This window comes from Halichoerus grypus, chromosome 15 (genome assembly GCF_964656455.1).
Source record: "Halichoerus grypus chromosome 15, mHalGry1.hap1.1, whole genome shotgun sequence".
NCBI classification, from domain to species: domain Eukaryota; kingdom Metazoa; phylum Chordata; class Mammalia; order Carnivora; family Phocidae; genus Halichoerus; species Halichoerus grypus.
In genome coordinates, this window is record NC_135726.1 from 46,665,425 (window position 1) to 46,686,428 (window position 21,004).

The 21,004-nt window shown below is 38.0% G+C and overlaps 1 protein-coding gene across 11 annotated transcripts in view; it reads left to right on the forward strand.

Annotated features, from left to right (window-relative positions):
* ZNF573 (zinc finger protein 573) overlaps positions 1-21,004 on the forward strand; it is a 40,015-nt gene that overhangs the window by 5,572 nt on the left and 13,439 nt on the right. For 2 of the 11 annotated variants that reach the window (XM_036120077.2, XM_036120078.2), the window contains exons 2-6: positions 2,182-2,263; positions 6,529-6,601; positions 10,812-10,900; positions 12,182-12,314; positions 13,419-13,517. In XM_036120077.2, coding sequence (XP_035975970.2) covers positions 6,571-6,601; positions 10,812-10,900; positions 12,182-12,314; positions 13,419-13,517 — 352 coding nt within the window. In that variant the 5' untranslated portion in view covers positions 2,182-2,263; positions 6,529-6,570. Of the gene's footprint in view, positions 1-2,161; positions 2,264-6,528; positions 6,602-10,811; positions 10,901-12,181; positions 12,315-13,418; positions 13,518-21,004 lie in introns of those variants that run through there. The other 9 variants (XM_078063258.1, XM_078063259.1, XM_036120097.2 and 6 more) reach the window with 7 other exon arrangements.

The window sequence follows — 21,004 nt, forward strand, 5'->3', positions numbered from 1 at the left end:
TAGCTCTGTGAAGAAAACTCAACATCAATATATGTAAGACTATTCTCAGAGACTTTACCCATCTTTTAGGCAGTAATCCAGTGGTGAGCATACATAAAAATCAGAGAGTGTTGTATTACTGGTAGCTGAAGAAAACAAGAACCATTTAGCAAAACAATCCAAATTTAATGTACTTCTCCAAGACCAAGTAAATACTGTTTAAAAGAATGAACTTTGCACATTTTGGAAAACAACTTCCACTTAAAACATAACAAAGGTTCATATGCATATACATTTTAATTTAAGACATGGCCATTGAATCAGTAACTTCATATACTGAAATTCTCATCAAGATCAAAAGAAAAGTATGTGCCATATATACAGAGGAATATTATACAGCCATTCAAAAGAAGATTTTGCTATTTGCAACAACATGGGTGGATGTTACCCTAAATGAAATAAGTTAGAGAAAGACAAGTAGCAATACTGTATGATCACACTTATATGAGGAATCTAATCCTCCACCCCCTCAAAAAAAAAAAAAAACAAAAACCTGAATTCAGATACAGAGAAAAGATTGGTGGTTGCCAGAGGTGGGGGGTGGGTGAAATGCATGAAGGTGGGCAAAAAGTTCAAACTTTCAGTTTTAAATGAGTCATGGGTATGTAATGCCCAGCATGGTGACTATAGTTAATAATACTGTTATAATAATAATACTGTATTGTATATTTGAAAGTTGCTAAGAAAGTAGATCTTCAGAGTTCTCATCACAAGAAAAAAATGTAACTATGTATGATGATGGATATTAACTAGACTTAACTGTGGTGATCATTTTGCAATATATACAAATACCGAATCATGCTATATACCTGAAACTAATATAATGTTACATGTCAATTATATCTCAAAGAAATATGTAAGTTTTAGGGTCAAGTCTAATGCAACAGTATATTATCTCTAAAAACTGGTTATTGAGGCATGACCTTCTTGAGGTTGCTTTAGGTATTTTCCATTAGCTTTGTTTTCTAAGTATCTAGTTACTTGATCCCTGGTGAAATTTTGAGATTTTATGACTCAGATTGCATAACAATATTCTGGAACACATACACACACACACACGTATACACACACACGTACACACACACACACACAAATACACTTTGGCTAAGATTAGCCATGTGAGCTTCACCTTTCTTCATTCATCAGTACAATGAAATGCCTATGTCAAAGGAAATCTTCTCTTCAAATGTCTATGTAAAGAAACCTGTCTCTTGTGTGTAGGCAATTATTATTACTTTCCAAGAAAAAAAAAATTAAGAGAAAAAGAAAAGCACTGTATGAGTGTATAGCTTTCTGGACTTTTTCTGTCTACTGGAGCCTGATGATTTGTCAGCCTTTCAATATTGAGATATGCATATATTTTACAAATAGTATAGTGTAGCTATGGTTTCATAATCTGATTTTTCTGACAGTATTTCTGGAGTATTTTCCATGTCTTCATTATTTTCCCTTCACATTTTGTATGTAATGTATTCAGCAGTCAGTTTTTCTGGAATCAGAATGTTGAACCCTGCCTGACCAATTCTATGGCTTTTCTAACCTGTACATCCTTTCTTTTCTTTTCTTTTTTAAACGACTTATCATTTGAGAGAGAGAGAGTAGGGGGGAGGGGCAGGGGGAGAAGGAGACAAGCAAGACTCCCCACTGAGCAGGGAGCCGGCCGCGAGGCTCCATCCCAGGACCCTGAGATCATGACCTGAGCTGAAATCAAGAGCCTGACACCCAACTGACTGAGCCACGCAGGTGCCCCTAACCTGTACACCCTTTCTAACCTGTTCATCCTCACTGATCCCAAAGCCAGGAAGTAAGGTGTGGTTTAGCTGGTGTAGGTCCTTTTCAATCCTGAAAGCTGTGAATGAAGGGAGGAGAATGTGTTCAGGGCAGGACTGAGCAGCCCAGTCTCAGGTGCTGAACAGCTTCCCCAAAATGGAGGACTAGCCAGAAAGCTGTCTGCTGAAGTATCTGCATTTCTGGGGATTAGGGGAAGAGTTTCAATTTATCTAAAATCCTTCTTTTGTAATTGGGTGTGTTTGTATGGTGGGAGGTATTAAGTAAAATGCAATGGAGAAGCAAAACATTCAGTTTCTTATATAGTAACACTAAAGCATGCTTGCTCTCACAGGGTCTCTTTTTCCTTCCCAGTTCTGGATTCTCTTGTTTTTCTCCAGTAGAGAAACCCCAAGGAAGACTGATCAGTTTTTGCAGATATCAAACCATGACATATGTAAGTTGGTGTTCCCTTCTTGTTGAAATAAATGTTTTCATTACATTTCATTTCATTCTTGTGATATAAATGTTTTCATTAATTATCCTGGAAACTTACTACCAGGAAACACCCCAATCAATTATTGGTTCCCTATACCAGTGAACAATCGTTGCAGATAACCTCGTGTTCTCCTTCTGTGACCCAGGCTCTTCCAATCTGTGTTTATGTATATACTGGCTAGAATATGCATTATCTCTTATGTGCCCAACTTACTTTAAGAGCAGTGATGAAAGAATGAAAAAATAAAGTCCTGTAAAGAAATCATTTGAGCTTCCCATGTCAGGATTATAGCTGATGAATTAGAGATGAGGATCCCATTTGGCCAAACATGGAAAGATTCTGACGTTCTCATAGACAGGAGTTTTCTAGGTACAGGTGACAAAGCCTGGTAATAAATGATCTCTGTCTTAGTGTAGATTGAGATTAATGCTTTGTGAGGCTTTTAAAATTGAATAGACATGTGATTTAGAACTTGCAAATATATGGATCATGGGTTTTAGTAAGGAATTTCTTTTTTTAAATATAATACTGGCTTTTTTTTTTTACTTTTTCTAAGATTTTATTTATTTGAGAGAAAGAGCTCAAGCGGGTGGGGGGTAGGGAGGAGTAGAGGGAAAGAGAGAGGGAGAAGTGACTCCCTGCTGAGCAGAGAGCCCGACTTGGGGCTCCATCCCAGGACCCTGAGATCATGACCTGAGCCGAAATCCAGAGTCAGATGCTTAACCCACTGAGCCACCCAGGCACCCTATATTTGATTTTTTAAATTGAGATATAATTAACATATGACATTACAAATGGTTCCCCACTTAATTTTTCAACTTTATGATGGCATGAAAGCAATACCCATACAATCATTCTGTTTTTCAATTTCAGCATAGTATTCAATAAATTACATGAGATATTCAACACTTTATTATAATGTAGGCTTTGTGTTAGATGATTTTGCCCAAATGTAGGCTAATGTAAGTGTCCAGAGTATGATTAAGTTAGGCTAAGCTAACAGCGATGTTCAGTAGGTTAGGTGTATTAAATGCATTTTTGATTTATGAGATTTTCAGCTTATGATGGGTTTATCAGGATATAACGCCATCATAAGTCAAGGAACATCTGTATATTAGTTTCAGGTATACAGCATAATGATTTATTTGTATACATTGTGAAATGATCACTACAGTAAGTCTGGTTAACATCCACCACTGTACATAGGTACAAGTGGATTCATTGTGAAATGTGTATATATCCATGAAACCATCACTACAATCCAAATAATGAACAGATCCATCACCCCCAAAAGCCTCGGTAATCCTTCCCTCCCAACCCCCCCTGTCCCCTCCCACTGTGCTTCCAGGCAGTTACTGATCTGCTGTCTGTTAACATAAGTTAGTTTACCCTTTCTAGATTTGTATACAGAGAGAATCAAACAGTATATGGTCTGTCTTGTTTCTTGTATTCAGCATAATTATTTTGAGATTCATCCATGTTGTTGCATATATCAGTTCAATCCAAAATATAGTTGAATAGTATTCCATTATATGGATATATCATAATGTAGTCATCCTTTCTCCTGTTGACATTTTGGTTGTTCCAGTTTGCATTATTATAATTAAAGCTGCTAAGAACATTCCTGTGAAAGTCTTTGGGTGGGTCTAAGTTTTTATTTCTCTTAGGTAAATGCCAGAAAATCAAACTTCAGGTGAGTTTCAGTGTTCACAAAACTTTTATTGGGACATGAGAACATTTGATTTTCTTTGCCTGAAGTATATACTAGGTAGAGACCGTCTTTACACCTTCCATCCCCAGTTAATGGATAGAAGTCATTGAGATAAATCCTGGCTCTGATTTTCTCTGTCTTCTCCAGGTAATAGTCATATATTCAATTGGCAAATCATTTGAATTATACAGTTGGTCTTTATTTTATTTATTTTATTTTTATTTTTTATTTATTTGAGAGAGAGAGAGCACAAGAGTGGGGTGAGGGGCAGAGGGAGAAGCAGACTCCCCACTGAGCAGGGAGTCCGATGTGGAGCTCGATCCCAGAACTCCGGGATCATGACCTGAGCCGAAGGCAGACACTTAACTGGCTGAGCCAACCAGGTACCCCAGTTGGTCTTTATTTTAGATGGTGATTAAGCAAGGCAGCGTGGGTTTATATGGAATTACATACCACATATTTCTGATATTCTGCAGAGGCCTGATAGTCAACAAATGACAAAGGCATCTGCTTTGTGAAGCTTTTGGAAGTGGGACTGTAACTGGGTATTTGAGGATAGAGATCCGTGTCAACAAGGGGAGGAATATGTTCAGGTGATCTCTAAGTTATGACCAGTAGTACTAGTCAGGTGTTATTTTTGGCCTGGCAGCCTGAGTTTTTTTCAGGTATATCATTGGGTGAATTTTGAGAGGCAGTGTGGTGTGATATTGAAGAGGATGGGCCCTGGATATCCGATATTTGGTTTGAATATTTGGCTCTGCCACTTCCTAGCTGTATGAGCTTGGTGTATTCACACAGCCTCTGTGTTCCACAGTGCTCAGATGTACATTATAATAGTACATATTTCATAGGGGTATAACAAGGATAAAAATGTAAAGCTCATGACAACAGAGCCTGGAACATAGGATTGTTCAATAAATATTAACTGTTGTAATTCTAGGTGATTCCCCTTCAGGGTCCAATAGTAATAATGGAAATACAAAGGTAATTGATGGTTATTTGCAAGGTAAGAAAATTATCCACAGGCTCAACTGGTTAAAAACAGGGGTTCTTAATCTTCCGTTCTTTGATTGCTCTTGTGAGCTTCCAGGGGCCCATAGATCATTTGAAACAGTATTCAGAAGTGTGTATTTACTGATTATCAAAGGTGAATATGACCAAAAATACTCAGAAATGTTGGTTTGGAAACAAAATGGTAATAATGGGTACAATCTTGTATAAAGTGTTCAAGATTACAGAAATAGTTGAGTAAATCCCACCACATACTACATACATACATGAGATAAAATAACATGCAGCTAGTGAAATTATGCTTATAAAGATTCTTCACGGGGCACCTGGGTGGCTCTTGGTTAAGCATCCGACTCTTGGTTTCATCTCAGATCATGATCTCAGGGTCGTGGGATGGAGCTCCATGTCAGGCTCCGCACTCACTGGGGAGTCTGCTTGAGATTCTTTCTCTCTCCCCCTCCTTCTGCTCTTCCCCCCAACACACCACATGTGCTCTCTCTCTCAAATAAATAAATTAAATCTTTAAAAGATTCTTCATAAGAAGGAAAAATACATAATGTAATGGGAAGCAATATTCATAAATATGAGAAGTATTATTCAAAAGCACTTTAAAATTAGATATGAATCTCATTTAATACTATAGGGTTATGTAAAATATTTTACAAGGTTTGTATCCAAAATGGTATTTTAATTACATATGTGTAAAGGAGACATCTATATCTACATTTATTGAGAATCTACTGTATACAAAACTGTTTTCTGTCTGCTTTTTACACATGTATTCAATCTGCTAATTCCACTTACCTGAATTATGTTCATTCACAGAAAAATCTTGATAGTGAAACTTTTTTTTTATTATGTTCAGTTGGCCACTGTATAGTACATCATTAGTTTTTGATGTAGTGCTCAGTGACTCATTATTTACGTATAACACCCAGTGCTGATCACAACACATGCCCTCCTTAATACCCATCACCCTGTTACCCTCTCCCCCCACCTTCTCCTCTGAAACCCTCAGTTTGTTTCCTGGGGTCCATAGTCTCTCATGGTTCATCTCCCTCCCTGATTTCTACCCCTTCAGATTTCCCTCCCTTCCCCTTTGGTCCTCCGTGCTATTGCTTATGTCCCACATATGAGTGAAACCATATGATAACTGTCTTTCTCTGCTTGACTTACTTCACTTAGCATAATCCCCTCCAGTTCCATCCATGTTGATGCAGATGGTGGGTATTCATCCTTTCTGATGGCTGAATAATATTCCATTGTATATATGGACCATTATATATATATAATCTTCTTTATCCATTCGTCTGTTGAAGGGCATGTTGGCTCCTTCCACAGTTTGGCTGTTGTGGACATTGCTGCTATGAACATTGGGGTGGATGTGGCCCTTCTTTACACTACATCTGTATCTTTGGGGTAAATACCTACTAGTGCAATTGCTGGGTCGTAGGGTAGCTCTATTTTTAACATCTTGAGGAACCTCCATACTGTTTTCCAGAGTGACTGTACCAGCTTGCATACCCACTTTTGAATTATACTGATGATATTACTCAAGGATTGTCCAAGAAATGGTAGGTGAAATTTATTTCAACAACATTGTCCTTCCAATTCAGAGTTAGAGTTTACAGTTTATGAGTGGAAAGATCTCCCTATAATTTTACTTTAAAAAATATTTTGTGTAATATTGGTGCCATATTTCCAGGTAGGAATTATATCTGACCATTGCAGGAAAATCCAGTAACCTAAAGAATTAATGAACAAGAAAGATAAAATTACCCATAGTCTGTTGTCATCATGTCCTTCTTCCTCCCTGCCCCCCGACTGCCGTTAATCACCAATTATATTTTGATATAGATTTTTCCAGTTTTTATCTGTAACCATATATTTTTGGTCTTGATTCTGTAATATAAAATAACCGTATTTGATCACATAAGGTGACAAAAGAATTTCCAACTCATAATTTGTAAAAGAAATCCCGAGTTTCATTATTGTCTCTATGCATGTAAAGAGAAGGCCCTTAATCCCCTTACTCGAAAAACCTTTCTGAGTATTTTCACCTCTTAGGAACATAGATTTGTCAGTTAAAATCAGTTACCAGAAAATGGTAACATTTCTGCTAACATAGCATTTTTTCTAAAGATTTTATTTATTTATTAGAGAGAGAGAGCACAAGCAAGGGGAGCTGCAGGCAGAGGGAGAGGGAGAAGCAGGCTCCCTGCAGAGTGGGGTTAGATCCCAGGACCCTGGGATCATGACCTGAGCCAAAGGCAGGCACTTAACTGACTGAGGAACCTAGGCACCCCAACATAGCATTTTAAAATCAATTTTTTAGGGGCACCTGGGTGGCTCTTAGTTTTGGCTCAGTTCTTGATATCAGGGTCATGAGATTGAGCCCTGCATCAGGCTCTGTGCTCAGCTCAGAGTCGGCTTGAGATTTCCTCTTCCTCTCCGTCTGACCCTCCTGCTCGTGCTCTCTCTCTCTCTCTTTCAAATAAATAAATAAATCTTTGAAAAAAAATAAAATCGATTTTTTAAAATTAGATTAAATGTCATTTCAGAGAATATAGAAAAGATCTGATGTCTGGGTTATTCCAAGTATCTGTTGTATAAACATTTCCAATGATAGATTTATGTAAACAGAAACATGGAATAGGTAGTAAAAGTTACGAATAATCAGATAAATCTCCACCTTGTTCCAAAAAACAGTATTTAGACACTCACTAAATTCTTAATTTGGTACCTGATCATCAGATTCTCTGAACTCCTTTAGGATGTTGAAATGATTTTTCTGAACTGCCTGGGGCAGGGGATGGGCATATTTTCTCCTAAAGTGTTGGAGAATCTTTTTTGTTAATATCTGTTTATTGAGGAGAATTACATGCTTAAAGCCAGGCTTTGACATTTTTTAATTAGCATTATAAGAATGTAGGCCTAAGGAACTTAAATTTTATTGTAAGAAAAAATGGAATTAGCAGAATTGTGTTTCTTTTAAAACAGTAAATTAAGGAACTTGGAAGGTTCTCCACTTTATTTTTTTTAAGATTTTATTTATTTATTTGAGAGAAAGAGAGAGAAGACAAGAAGGGGGAGGGTCAGAGGGAGAAGCAGACTCCCTGCTAAGCGGGGAACCTGATGCAGGGCTTGATCCTGAGACTCCAGGGTCATGATCTGAGCCAAAAGCAGACAGATGCTTAACTCACTGAGCCACCTAGGTGCCCCGAAGTTTCTCCACTTTAAATAATAATAACTAACTTAAGCAATTATTTTATTAAGTATTTTATATAGATTACTTAATCTTCAGACTATTTTATATGCTATTTGATATTCTTTCCCAGTTTACCAATGAGACTTCAAGGGACTGGCATGTTCATAAACATCAGAGTTTCAATCTGAAATTCATGTCCTAAAGGTCTGACAACAGTCTGTATTCATTATAGCAAGAGACCACCTCCCAAATATTGATTATTTTTAAAAGCTACCTGCCTCACTCAGTAATTCATCACAAGTATCTTTTCTTCACTTGTTTGTGTGAACCAATATCATAATTATTAATAATAGCATAGTATGCCAGAATGTATTACAACATAATTCTTTTTTTTTAAAGATTGATTGATTGATTGATTTGAGAGAGAGAGCACCGGTGGTGCAGGGGAGTGCAGAGGGAGAGGGAGAGAAATCTCAGAGAGACTCCCCACTGAATGCAGAGCCCATCTCTGGGGCTCAAGGCAGGGCTCGATCTCATGACCCTGAGATCATGACCTGAGTGGAAATCAAGAGTCTGCTGCTTAACAGACTGAGCCACCCAGGTGCTCCCAACATAATTCTTTTAACATGTTGCCTACTGTTAACATGTTTTCAGTTTTTTGTTATAGAAAAATTCTCTGAAAAACATTCTGCATATAACTTTTATACCTCTTTTTATTTCCTTAATTTTTAATAGTGGACTTTCATATAAGAAATTAGACATTTTAAGGGCCTACAATATTGTCTGACCCTGTGGTACTAGCATTTGAGTTGATTAAATGACTATACATATGTAGCCCTTCCTTCCCCCCCTCCCTTTTTCTTTTAAAGAGAGCAAATGTACTGAATGGAGTGGGGGGAGGTGTGCGTAGGAAGAAAGAATCTTAAGCAGGCTCCACACTCAGCACAGAGCCTGTGACACAGGGCTCGATCTCACGACCTGGAGATCATGACCTGAGCTGAAATCTAGAGTCAGACGCTTAACCTAATAAGCCACCTGGGTGCCCCTTTAGATGTTACATTTAAATGCCAATAATCCAGCGGCATATACACTACGATTAAGAATAAGTATAGATCAGTGTATAGTAAAGACCACTAAAGAGAGTTAGATGACCTACCTTGGGAATTCATGGGAAAGTGACATTGGTTGGATTCTGGCCATTACTGTAAAGTATGAACAAGTTATACTGAGCCCATGGAATCTCTCTGGAGATAAGTGGGATTTATTGTGTAAACTTTTGCCTTCTAATTTCTTCCCTCAACTGATGTTTAGATGCAATATGAGACTAATAGGATAAGTTGACTGGGCAGTTGTCTGGAAGACATTGTGGCTAAATGTCAAGAAAAAAACCTCCTTGGGGTCAAGAAGACTTTAGAGTACTCAGAGCTTTTTTCCAAGCTCAAGAAGAAAGTGTTTTAAAATTAAATGAAATCTCAGGTCGCCTGGGTGGCTCAGTTGGTTAAGCGTCTGCCTTTGGCTCAGGTCATAATCCCAGGGTCCTGGGATTGAGCCCCACATTGGGCTCTCTGCTCAGCGGAGAGCCTGCTTCTTCCTCCCACTCTGTCTACTGCTCTGCCTACTTGCGCTCTTTCTCTGTCAAATAAATAAAAAAAATCTTTAAAAATTTTAATTTAATTTAATTTAATTTAAATTAAATGAAGTCTGTACTTTTTGGAGAATAGCTTCTTGTAACACATACATTTGTGTATATATATATTTTTTAAGTTAATGTATGGCCACTGTTAAAATAATTATGAAGTATATTTAAAACAAAAAGAAAACCAAGATTACGCCTATAAAAAAAGGGATGGTAACATAGGATTGTGTAATGTAATAAAATGGATAAATTACCAAACCTTTCCATCAGTTGATATCCTATTCCCTGTCCCCCAATGTCTGTCTCTTTTTTAGTGATCTAATCATGTTGTACTCCTATTTTTTATCTTATTTTTCTATTGGTAGTATATCTGTAATATCGTCCATGTCCTTAAATATATTTTCCTTTTTAGCATTTAATGGCTGCTTTGTATTCTGTTGCCTGAACATTTAGTATTTAAGTAGTCAGCTTGGCTGGACTCCAAACACAGAATGTAGGCCTAAGCAATTCCTTCTTTGTGTTCATTTCCCATATATTGACCAACTTCAATGGACCATGAGGCCATAAAAGCACCTCTGGTTTGGATGGTGAGGCCTCTTTCAGCCTTGGAAGGTGGGAGTGAAGGCAGGTGGATCCACTCATGGAAAGACTGAGCAGCCCAATCTCAGGACTAGATCAGCCTTCCCAACATGGGAGCTTGTCCAGGAGATCTCCTGCTCCTGTGTTTGGATCTGGCTTCACTGAGAGAAGTGACTTATTCTACAACGACCTTTGTGTAGTCTGGTGTCCTGGGACTTGGGAGAGACCTTAGATCCATCTTCTATTTTTCCCTAAATTGTGTGTGCAGTAGTGGGGGCTAATTTTAGAAGAATGGAGGAACAAAAAGATTTTGTTAAATTAAGTCATATTGGGAACACTAAAACTTTTTTTCTTATCTCAGCTCTGGATTCTCTGGAATTTGAATTGTTTTCAATGGAGGAACACCAAGGAGCACTGATCAGGTCTTATATTTCTAAAACCATGACCTGTGTAAGTTGGTTATTCCTGTCTTCTTGCAATATTATGATTTTAGTCTATGTGGGTTTTTTGATTAATTAACCCAAAGCTTCCTACTTAAGAGGGCCTCTTTCAGTTATCTGCTCTACAGTTTGTCCTAAAATAAAAAAAAGTGATAGAAAATAGCTCAATTTCCTCCTAATGAGTGTTTGTTATCCAGTTTTTTATTTATCATCCAATTTACTCATTCCACTTCTATGCTTAGTCTTCAATCAAAGGCTGTGATGGAGCAGTAAAGGAGTGAAGTCCCGTGAAGGAAATATTTGAGTTTCCTTTATAGGTCTCTGGTTTGATGAGTTAGAGGTGTTGGTCCCATTTAATTACCACAGGTAGACTTTCAAATTCTCCACAGACCTGAATTTTCTAGGCAGATGAGATGGATATTGGTATCAGTTGGTCTTAGTCTTAGTATATGATGGTATCTCATGTTCTTGAGCATTGTAGAATGATTGGAAACATTTGGGTCATGCATCTTTCTAAGGAATTATTGAGAGACAAATATATCTATTTTGTGGTTGAATGTGATCTGATGAATTTGGGTGACATCTATTTGATTATGGCTCCCATCCTTCATCAGTATACAGTTAGAAACAAAAATTTGAGTAACTGATGAAAGATGACAATGAATGAGAATTTATCCTAAGGAGTGTAAATGTGTTAATTTCTAGAATTGATGAAGACCTTTGAAATTTTGTCCAACCAAGTATATAACTGTCAGGAAGGGATTAAGTCTGAGATATCTATAATAAAATGGATTGTGACATCCAGAATTTATTTGTCAAAACAAAGAAAAATGTTTATGATGTGTTCTGACAAAGGATGAACTGAATGCCTTTAGAAATGTCAACTTTTTTCAAAAGCTTTTACTTAATACAGAAATTTTTATCTTCAATATGGGAGGCAAATCCCATCTTCGTTTAACTCTGAAGGAAAAATAATTTAGAACCTGGCGTTTTTTTGAGAATTTATACATCATGCAACTAGCTGACTACATGATTGTGCATTATACTTTATTGAATAGGAAGAAAACTTTAATCTTATCCATTCCCCAGTAGGTCTGAGTTTTTGTGATGGCCCACAACCTACAAAGACTTGTCTGTAGCAATAGGATTCTTCAGGAATATGTAGGCATTTGGCTTTGATTTTCTAGTCCATTTGTACTATATCACTCCCTTTCTTTAATTCATTCCTGTAATCTCCTGTCTTTACCATCTTGAAAATGTGTTTCCAATTTCATACTACATGGGTTTGCAGTTTCAGGAATTAGTGACATTCAGGGATGTGGCCATAGACTTCTCTCGGCAGGAGTGGGAATACCTGGACCCTATTCAGAGGGACTTGTACAGGGATGTGATGTTGGAGAACTATAGAAACTTGGTCTCATTGGGTAAGTTCATTTGCCACGAGAAATTTAGAATGTGCTCTGTGGTATGTTGACTTTCAACACACGGAATTTCAAAGCTGTCTTTCAAGATGTAAGCTGAATTTCTTTTTCTTGTTCCCAGAGGGAGGTTTGAGGTCTGTCAGTTTGTGAGTGCCTCTGCCACCAACCATGGTCATTTCCTCTTTTGGTGATGTTCACATCTGCCTCTCGCCCTTCCTGTCATTGCCTCCCTTCCTTACTTCCCATGGGGCTGGACAAAAATTCCTTATATTTATTCTATATATAGCTGTTGTCCAAGAAGCCTTGTTTCCCATTGTGTTCAGGCTGAATATTGCTGTGGATTTGCTGGGTCATCCTCTGATCCACCTGCAGGGCAATAGTTAGATGAAGATTTGTGATTGGCTGTAGCTGTGAGAAGAGCTCTATAACTTCTGTAGTGGTGGACTGGATAAGCAATATTCATTTAAAACTGAAGGGTACACATTTCATTTCCTGCAACCAATTTTATATGATTTATGGTTGAAAGTTACAATTCATGAGCATGACATTTATAATTGAATGAATATTTTATAAGTGAATGAGGATGCTTCTTGTTTTCCTCTTAAGGAAATAAAATAATTTTAATTGGCATTCTGTCCCAATTATGATACTCTTCCTGGGAAGCAGGGGGGAGAGGAATATATATACATGCATACAAATTTAATCATCAAATAACCACGCAATAATAGTATTATCATACCGATTGTACTTGCCAACATTGGGGAGCAGTGTGTTGAAATGGTTTCCTCAAAGTCACAAGGTTGGTAGACATTAGAGGAGAAAGAATTTGTGCACACGCCCTTAGCTCCAATGAGTGTCCTCAAACATTGTTAACCTTTTCAGTCACTTTGTTCAATTTTCTATTAAGAGGAAGAGTCTATATGAGTTTAAATTAAAATAAAATTTCATCATACCTGCCTGGTTCCTTAAATCATCTCATCCTTGTATTATCTGAAGTCTGTATCATTAACATTTAACCTTGATTTCATGACAAATTTAAGCAAAGCTAAAGATTTTGTGAGTTCTGTTTTTATTTCTGTACCATGTGGCATTTTTTTTTCTTGTAAGCAGGACATTCCATTTCTAAGCCAGATGTGGTTGACTTATTGGAGCAAGGAAAAGAGCCCTGGATGATTTTGAGGGAAGAAACACAAAGACAGTACACAGGTAAGGAGGGCAAGGAAGGCAAAGAGAAGCCATCAGGGCTGGTAGCAGCCTATGTGGTAAGGGGAAGGAGTACATCTCTGTGGTATTTGTAAAGCCCTCCAAGGTACCAAGACTTGGTGGTGCCAAGAGCATGGGCTTGTGACGTGGGGAGGAAATCAAGGTCTCAACATGAGCTGTAGAAGAAACTTCAACTTTACGCCATTTGCCATTCATCTTCTTTCCTTATATTTCAAACCCATTTTCAGTGACAGGGAATCTCATTTTTCATTCGTGCAATATTTTATCTATACATTGGATTCAACTGTTCTCTATCTCCCCTTTTGCACACACACACATATATCAATGCAGTGATAGTGAACAAGACTTATAAGGTCCCTGCTCTCGTGGAATTTACATTGTACTAGAGTGAGGATAACTGTAAACAGCTAAATAGATAAATAATATTGGGCAATGGAATGATGGAAAGTAAGCAGAAATGGGGCCATTTTAGATAAGGTAGTTGCGGATGACTTTTCTGAGGTGGTAACATTTGAGAGGGGACCTGACATAAGGGCCCAGGACATGTGTTTGTCTGGGAAGAATGTTCCAACCTAAATGAACAGCTTGGAAGGCTCAGGCGTGGCTGGGGCAGGGAGAAAGGGATGAGGAGACTGGAGGGAAGGGGGCCAGAGAGAGCTTTGTGAGTTTGAGGAGCACCATCGTAGACCAGAATAGAAGGCCTCAGGAGAGAGTAATAAGTAACGCAGCCACAACTGTTAGGAGGAATCAGCTCATATGAGGTTTTATTAGATTTGAATCATTAGGAATAATAAGTATTGGGGCGCCTGGGTGGCTCAGTTGTTAAGCGACTGCCTTCGGCTCAGGTCATGATCCCAGGGTCCTAGGATCGAGCCCTGCATTGGGCTCCCTGCTCAGCGGGAAGCCGGCTTCTCCCTCTCCCACCCGCCCTGCTTGTGTTCCCTCTCTCGCTGTGTCTCTCTCTGTCAAATAAATAAAATCTTTAAAAAAAAAAAAAAGGAATAATAAGTATTAGAATCAATTATGTTATCTGTTTTTAAATTTTTAATTTTAAACCATTTTTTAAAAAATGTTAGTCAAATACAGAGAGCCGCGTGAAGCACATGTCTAGCTCAATGAGTTAAATGCGTTAAACACCCACATTAGGAATTAAAACTTTTTTTCTTAACTTCTTATTCTGAAATAATTTCAAGTCACAGAAAGGTTTTAATAATAATGCAAAAACTTATTTTATACCTTTCAGCCAGTCTTTCCAAATGAGGAAAGCTTTCTAGTCCACACTGAAGCCCTTCACATGTCCACACCCAATCACAATCTTCTCCCCCTGCTAAGTGTAACCACTCTTCTGATTTTAATGGAAATCAGTTCCTTCCCTTTTTTCTCCCTCCAATGTCTTTATATGCTTTTTAAAAAATTTTTATTGTTATGTTAATCACCATACATTACATCATTAGTTTTTGATGTAGTGTTCCATGATTCATTGTTTGTGTATAACACCCAGTGCTCCATGCAGAACGTGCCCCCTTTAATACCCATCACCAGGCTAACCCATCCTCCCACCCCCCTCCCCTCTAGAACCCTCAGTTTGTTTTTCAGAGTCCATCGTCTCTCATGGTTCGTCTCCCCCTCCGATTCCCCCCCTGCATTCTTCCCCTCCTGCTATCTTCTTCTTCTTTTTTTTTTTTTTTAACATATAATGTATTATGTATTTCAGAGGTACAGGTCTGTGATTCAACAGTCTTGCACAATTCACAGCGCTCACCGTAGCACATTCCCTCCCCAATGTCTATCACCCAGCCGCCCCATCCCTCCCACCCCCCACCACTCCAGCAACCCTCAGTTTGTTTCCTGAGATTAAGAATTCCTCATATCAGTGAGGTCATATGATACATGTCTTTCTCTGATTGACGTATTTCTCTTTATATGCTTTTATTTTTTTTTTTTTTTTTTTTTTTTTTAAAGGTTTTATTTATTTATCTGAGAGAGAGAATGGGAGACAGAGAGCATGAGAGGGGGAGGGTCAGAGGGAGAAGCAGACTCCCCGCTGAGCGGGGAGCCCGATGTGGGACTCGATCCCGGGACTCCAGGATCATGACCTGAGCCGAAGGCAGTCGCTTAACCAACTGAGCCACCCAGGCGCCCCTCTCTTTATATGCTTTTAAAATCTTCTTTAATCTCTAAGTTTCCTCTTCATCTCTTTTGTTCTTAACCATTTATTTGCTGAAGGAACATCTTCCATTCTGTTTTGCTGATGCCATTTTGAGATTTACTTAAACATGTTCTCTGACTTCTCTGTATGCTCTAAAGGTTTTATTTATTTATTTGACAGAGAGAGAGACAGCGAGAGAGGGAACACAAGCAGGGGGAGTGGGAGAGGGAGAAGCAGGCTTCTCATGGAGCAGGGAGCCCAATGCGGGGCTCGATCCCAGGACCCTGGAATCATGACCTGAGCAGAAGGCAGTCGCTTAACGACTGAGCCACCCAGGCGCCCCTCTCTGTATCCTCTAAATAAGTAGTGGGATCAAGAAGCATAATGAGATTTAGATTATCTATATATAATGATATTATATCATATAATATATAAATATATACATAAATATTTACATATAATTTAAATATATTTACTATATAAAATTTAAATATATAAAATTTAAATATATAAATATATTTTAAGATTTAAACATATATTAAAATATATATTATATAATATATATTTTGGCAAGACAACTTTCTGGACAGTCTTGTATACATAATCTGTTTTCAGTATCGAATGCTGGCTCCCTAAATATCAGACAGAACTGAGCTTATTGCTTACTGTGGTAAAGGAAAACACCACCTATAAAGAGCTTTGGTAGTATTTCAAAGGAGGAAATGCAAGGATGGATATTATTGACAATTGGAAGTTTGGTTTAAGGCCAGTCTTTCAATGTGATTAGGATTGGGTCAAGATCAAGATACAACAGTGGAAAATTCATGGAAATTAGGTAAGAATTTTGAGGCTTGGGGGCCACCTGGGTGGCTCAGTCGGTTAAACATTTGCCTTCGGTTCAGGGTCCTGGGGTCATGTCCCGCATCGGGTTCCTTGCTCAGCAGGGAGCCTGCTTCTCCTGCTGCCTGCCACTCCCCCCTGCTTATGCTCTCTCTTTCTCTGTCAAATAAATAAATTTTTTTTTTTAAAAGAAATACTCTTCAATAAAAACTCAACAACAGAATGTACTGTTACACTTTTAATTTTTTACAAACCTGATAGGTGAGAAATGGTATCTCGTTGTTTCAATTTGCATTTTCTCTGTGAGTGAAAATTTTTTTCATATGTTTAAGAGCCAATTCTCTCTATTTCATGAGTATTGGAGTTGTGTGTCTCCCCCATTTTTCTATCTGGCTTTTTATCATTTGTCCCTCAATTTTTTTTTAAAGATTTTATTTATTTATTTGAGAGACAGCGAGCAAGTGAGAGAGAGCACAAGCAGGGTGAAGGGCAGAGGGAGAAGCAGACTCCCCGCTGAGCAGGGAGCCTGATGGGGGGCTCGATCCCAGAACACTGGGATCATGACCTGAGCCGAAGGTAGCCGCTTAACTAACTGTGCCACCCAGGCGCCCCGTCCCTCAATTTTTAAGAGTGTTTTTATATATTAGGAGTATTAGCCTTTTGTCTGAAGTGTATGTTGTAAATATTTTCTCCCAGTTTCTCAATTTTTTTTTGTTATTTTGATTATGGCAGGTTTTTTTTTGTTTTTTTTTTTTTAAGATTTTATTTATTTGTCAGAGAGAAAGAGACAGCACAAGTAGGGAGAGCGACAGAGGCAGAGAGAGAAGCAGGCTTCCCGCTGAGCAGGGAGCCCAATGTGGGACTCGATCCCAGGACCCTGGGATCATGACCTGAGCTGAAGGCAGACGCTTAGCTGACTGAGCCACCCAGGCGTCCCATGGCAGTTTATTTTTTAATATAGTCAAATTCATCATTCTTATTATCTCTGAATTTTGTGTCTTGGTTAGAAGCTATCTCAAGGTTAAAGATAAATATACAGTTTTTCTTCTATCACATGTATGATTTTATATTTTACATTTAAATCCCTAATCCATTTGGAGTTTATTCTTGCGTATAAAGTAAGGTATGGATCTAATGAAATTTTTTCCCACATGGCTACCCCAGTTGTCCCAACACCATTCATTTAAACATCCATCTTTGCTCCCTTCATTTGAAATGCCACCTTCGGGGCACCTGGGTGGCTCAGTTGTTAGGTGTCTGCCTTCGGCTCAGGTCATGATCCCAGGGTCCTGGGATCAAGCCCCGCATCGGGCTCCCTGCTCAGCAGGAAGCCTGCTTCTCCCTCTCCCACTCCCCCTGCTTGTGTTCCTTCTCTCACTGTGTCTCTCTGTCAAATAAATAAAATCTTAAAAAAAATGAAATGTCACCTTCATCATATAATAAATTTCCATATATTCTTGGGTCTATTTCTGGGCTTTCTCTTCTGTTCTATTTGTGGATCCATGCACCACTACCACATTGCTTTTATTATAGTTATATTGTAGCGCATTTTAATGTTTGTTAGGGCTAGTCACCCCTTTTAGATTTTCAATGTTTTTCTGCCTATTTTTGAATGTTTGTTTTTCCATGTAAACTCTATTATTAACTTTTCTAACTCCATGGAAAGCTTATTGGTATTTTATTTGAATTGCACTAAATTTACAGATTAATTTAGGAAGAACTGAGATCTTTATAATGTTTATTAATTTTCCCGAAATACTTAATCATGTTCTTTACTGTTATAAATTACCTTTTCTCTACCGTTTTGTCCTTTACCTAGTTATGGTTTTCCAATAGGAAGACTTAATTTTTTCAACAGGTTTATTGATACATAATTTACATAACATAAGATCATTCTTTTTTTTTTTAAAAGATTTTATTCATTTATTTGACACAGAGAGAGAGAGAGAGAGGCAGAGAGCAAGTACAAGCAGGGGGAGCAGCAGACAGAGGGAGAGGGAGAAGCCAGGCTCCCCACCAAGCAAGGACCCCGACGTGGGGCTCGATCCCAGGACCCCGGGACCATGACCGTAGCTGAAGGCAGATGCCCAACTGACTGAGCTACCCAGGTGCCCCTAAAATCATTCTTTTAAATTGAACAAGTCAGGGGGGCACCTGGGTGGCTCAGTTGGTTGAGCATCCATCCAACTCTTGATATTGGCTCAAGTCATCACTTCTCAGCCTTTTGGCTAAGATCAAGTGATATTGGTTCAAGTCATGATTTCAGCATAGTGATATGGAGCCCTGCATAGGGCTCCACGCTCAGCAGGGAGTCAGCTCGAGATTCTTTCCCTCTGCCCCTCCCCCTGCTCGTGCACGCTCTCTCTCAAATAAATAAATGAATAAATCTGAAAAAATAAAGGGAACAAGTCAGTGTTTTTTAATATAATCACAATTTTGTGCAACCATCACCACTATGTAATTCTATCACCCCAAAAAGAAATCTGATACCTATTAGTAGTCACTCTCTATACCCTACTCTCAGCCTCTGGTAACCACTAGTCTACTTTCTATAGATTTGACTATCAGGAGTATTTTATATACATAGAATCATACAACATGTAGCCTCTTGTGAATGGCTTCTTTCATAGTGTTTTTGAGATTCATCAATATAATATCAACTTCATTCTTTTATTCTGGCTGAATAATATTCTATTATACTCTATGATTTCTTTTGTTGTTTTGATTTTGGTATCATACTTAGGAAATCATTGTGTGATCCAAGGTCTCAAGAATTTACTGCTATGTATTTTTCTAAGAAGTTACTAGTTTTAGCTCTGACATTTAGGCCTTTGATCATTTTGAGTTAATTTTCATGTGTGTTATAAAGTGTAAGGTTCCAACTTCATTCTTTTGTACATGAATATCCACTTGTTCCTTCACTGCTGCTAAAAAGACTCCATTGAATTTTGTTGGCTCCCTTTTCAGGAATGAACTGATCATAAATGGAGATTTTATTTCTGGACTCTGAATTATATTCCATTGATCTATGTATCTGTCTTTATGCCAGCACCATACTGTCTTGATTTATTGTAGCATTGTAGTAAGTTCTGAAATCAGGAAGTGTGAGTACTGTACTTTGTTCTTCTCTTTTTTTTTCCTTCAAGATTATTTTGGCTGTTTGGAGTCTCCTATATTTCCATATGATCATTTTCAGCAACAAAAGCAGTTGACATTTTGATATGGATCGCATTGCATCTGTTGATCAGTTTGCGGAACATTACAATCTTAACAGCATTGTCTTTCATGAACCTGAGAGGTCTCTCCTTTTATTTAGGTATTTAATGTCTTTCCACAATATTTTGAAATTGTCAGTGTATAGATCTTAGGCTTCTTTTTTCAATTTATTCCTACATATTTTATTCTTTTTGGTATGATTGTAAATGGCATTTCTTTCTTAATTTTGGTTTTAGATTGGTACCCTTGATTTTAGTAAGTTGACTTTATATCCTGATATACTATTACATCACCTATGATATAGTGATAATCTTATTTTTTTTTGATAATTTTATTTCTTCTTTACCTCCTTTTCTACCTCTGATTTATCTTGTCTAATTGAATGGCTAATATCTTTAGTACAGTCTTGAATAGTTGCAGAGACAGTCGGCTTCCTTGATTTGTTCTTGATCTCGGCAGAAATGCCTGTAGTGTTTCCCCACCTAACAAACCGGCTTTAGAACTAAGGATGTGTGTGTGTGTTTTATGTTGTGGAAGTATCCCTGAGCTCCTGTTTGCTTGGATTCTTCTTTGTTAATATTTTATATGTTTTCTGTTGATATTCATAAGTTATTTTGGCCCATATTTTCTTTTAATGTCGCTTATCAGGTTTAGATATTAATATTTTTTTCATAAAAATTACAAGAGAATTAGAAAGTTTTCCTTCATTTTTAATGATCTGGAACAAGTTATGGAGCATTAGCTCTATGGGTAAAAGCAGTTATGGCCTTCTGTGACTTCTCTCCTAATATTTCCTTCAAAAAGGACAAAGGAATGAAAAAGTAGTAAATCTAGATAAAATCCACATCCTAGTTTATCTTAAAGTCAAGATACCAAAAGTTCCCGATATCTGTAAAAAAAACCCCACACTTGCCCAGGAAAGGCGGTTGGTTCTTCTTGCTCTTTAATAGTAAAATTAGGGTAGGGACGCCTGGGTGGCTCAGTCAGTTAAGCGTCTGCCTTCAGCCCAGATCATGATCCCAGGGTTCTGGGATCGAGTCCCGCATTGGGCTCCTTGCTCAGCAGGGAGCCTGCTTCTCCCTCTGCCTGCAGCTTCCCCTGCTTGTGCTCTCTCTCTCTGACAAATAAATAAAATCTTTTAAAAAAATAGTAAAATTAGGGGTGCCTAGCTGGCTCAATTGGTAGAGCACACAACTCTTGATCTCAGGGTCATGAGTTCAAGCCCCATGTTGGGCATGGAGCCTGCTTAAAAAAAAAAAAAAAG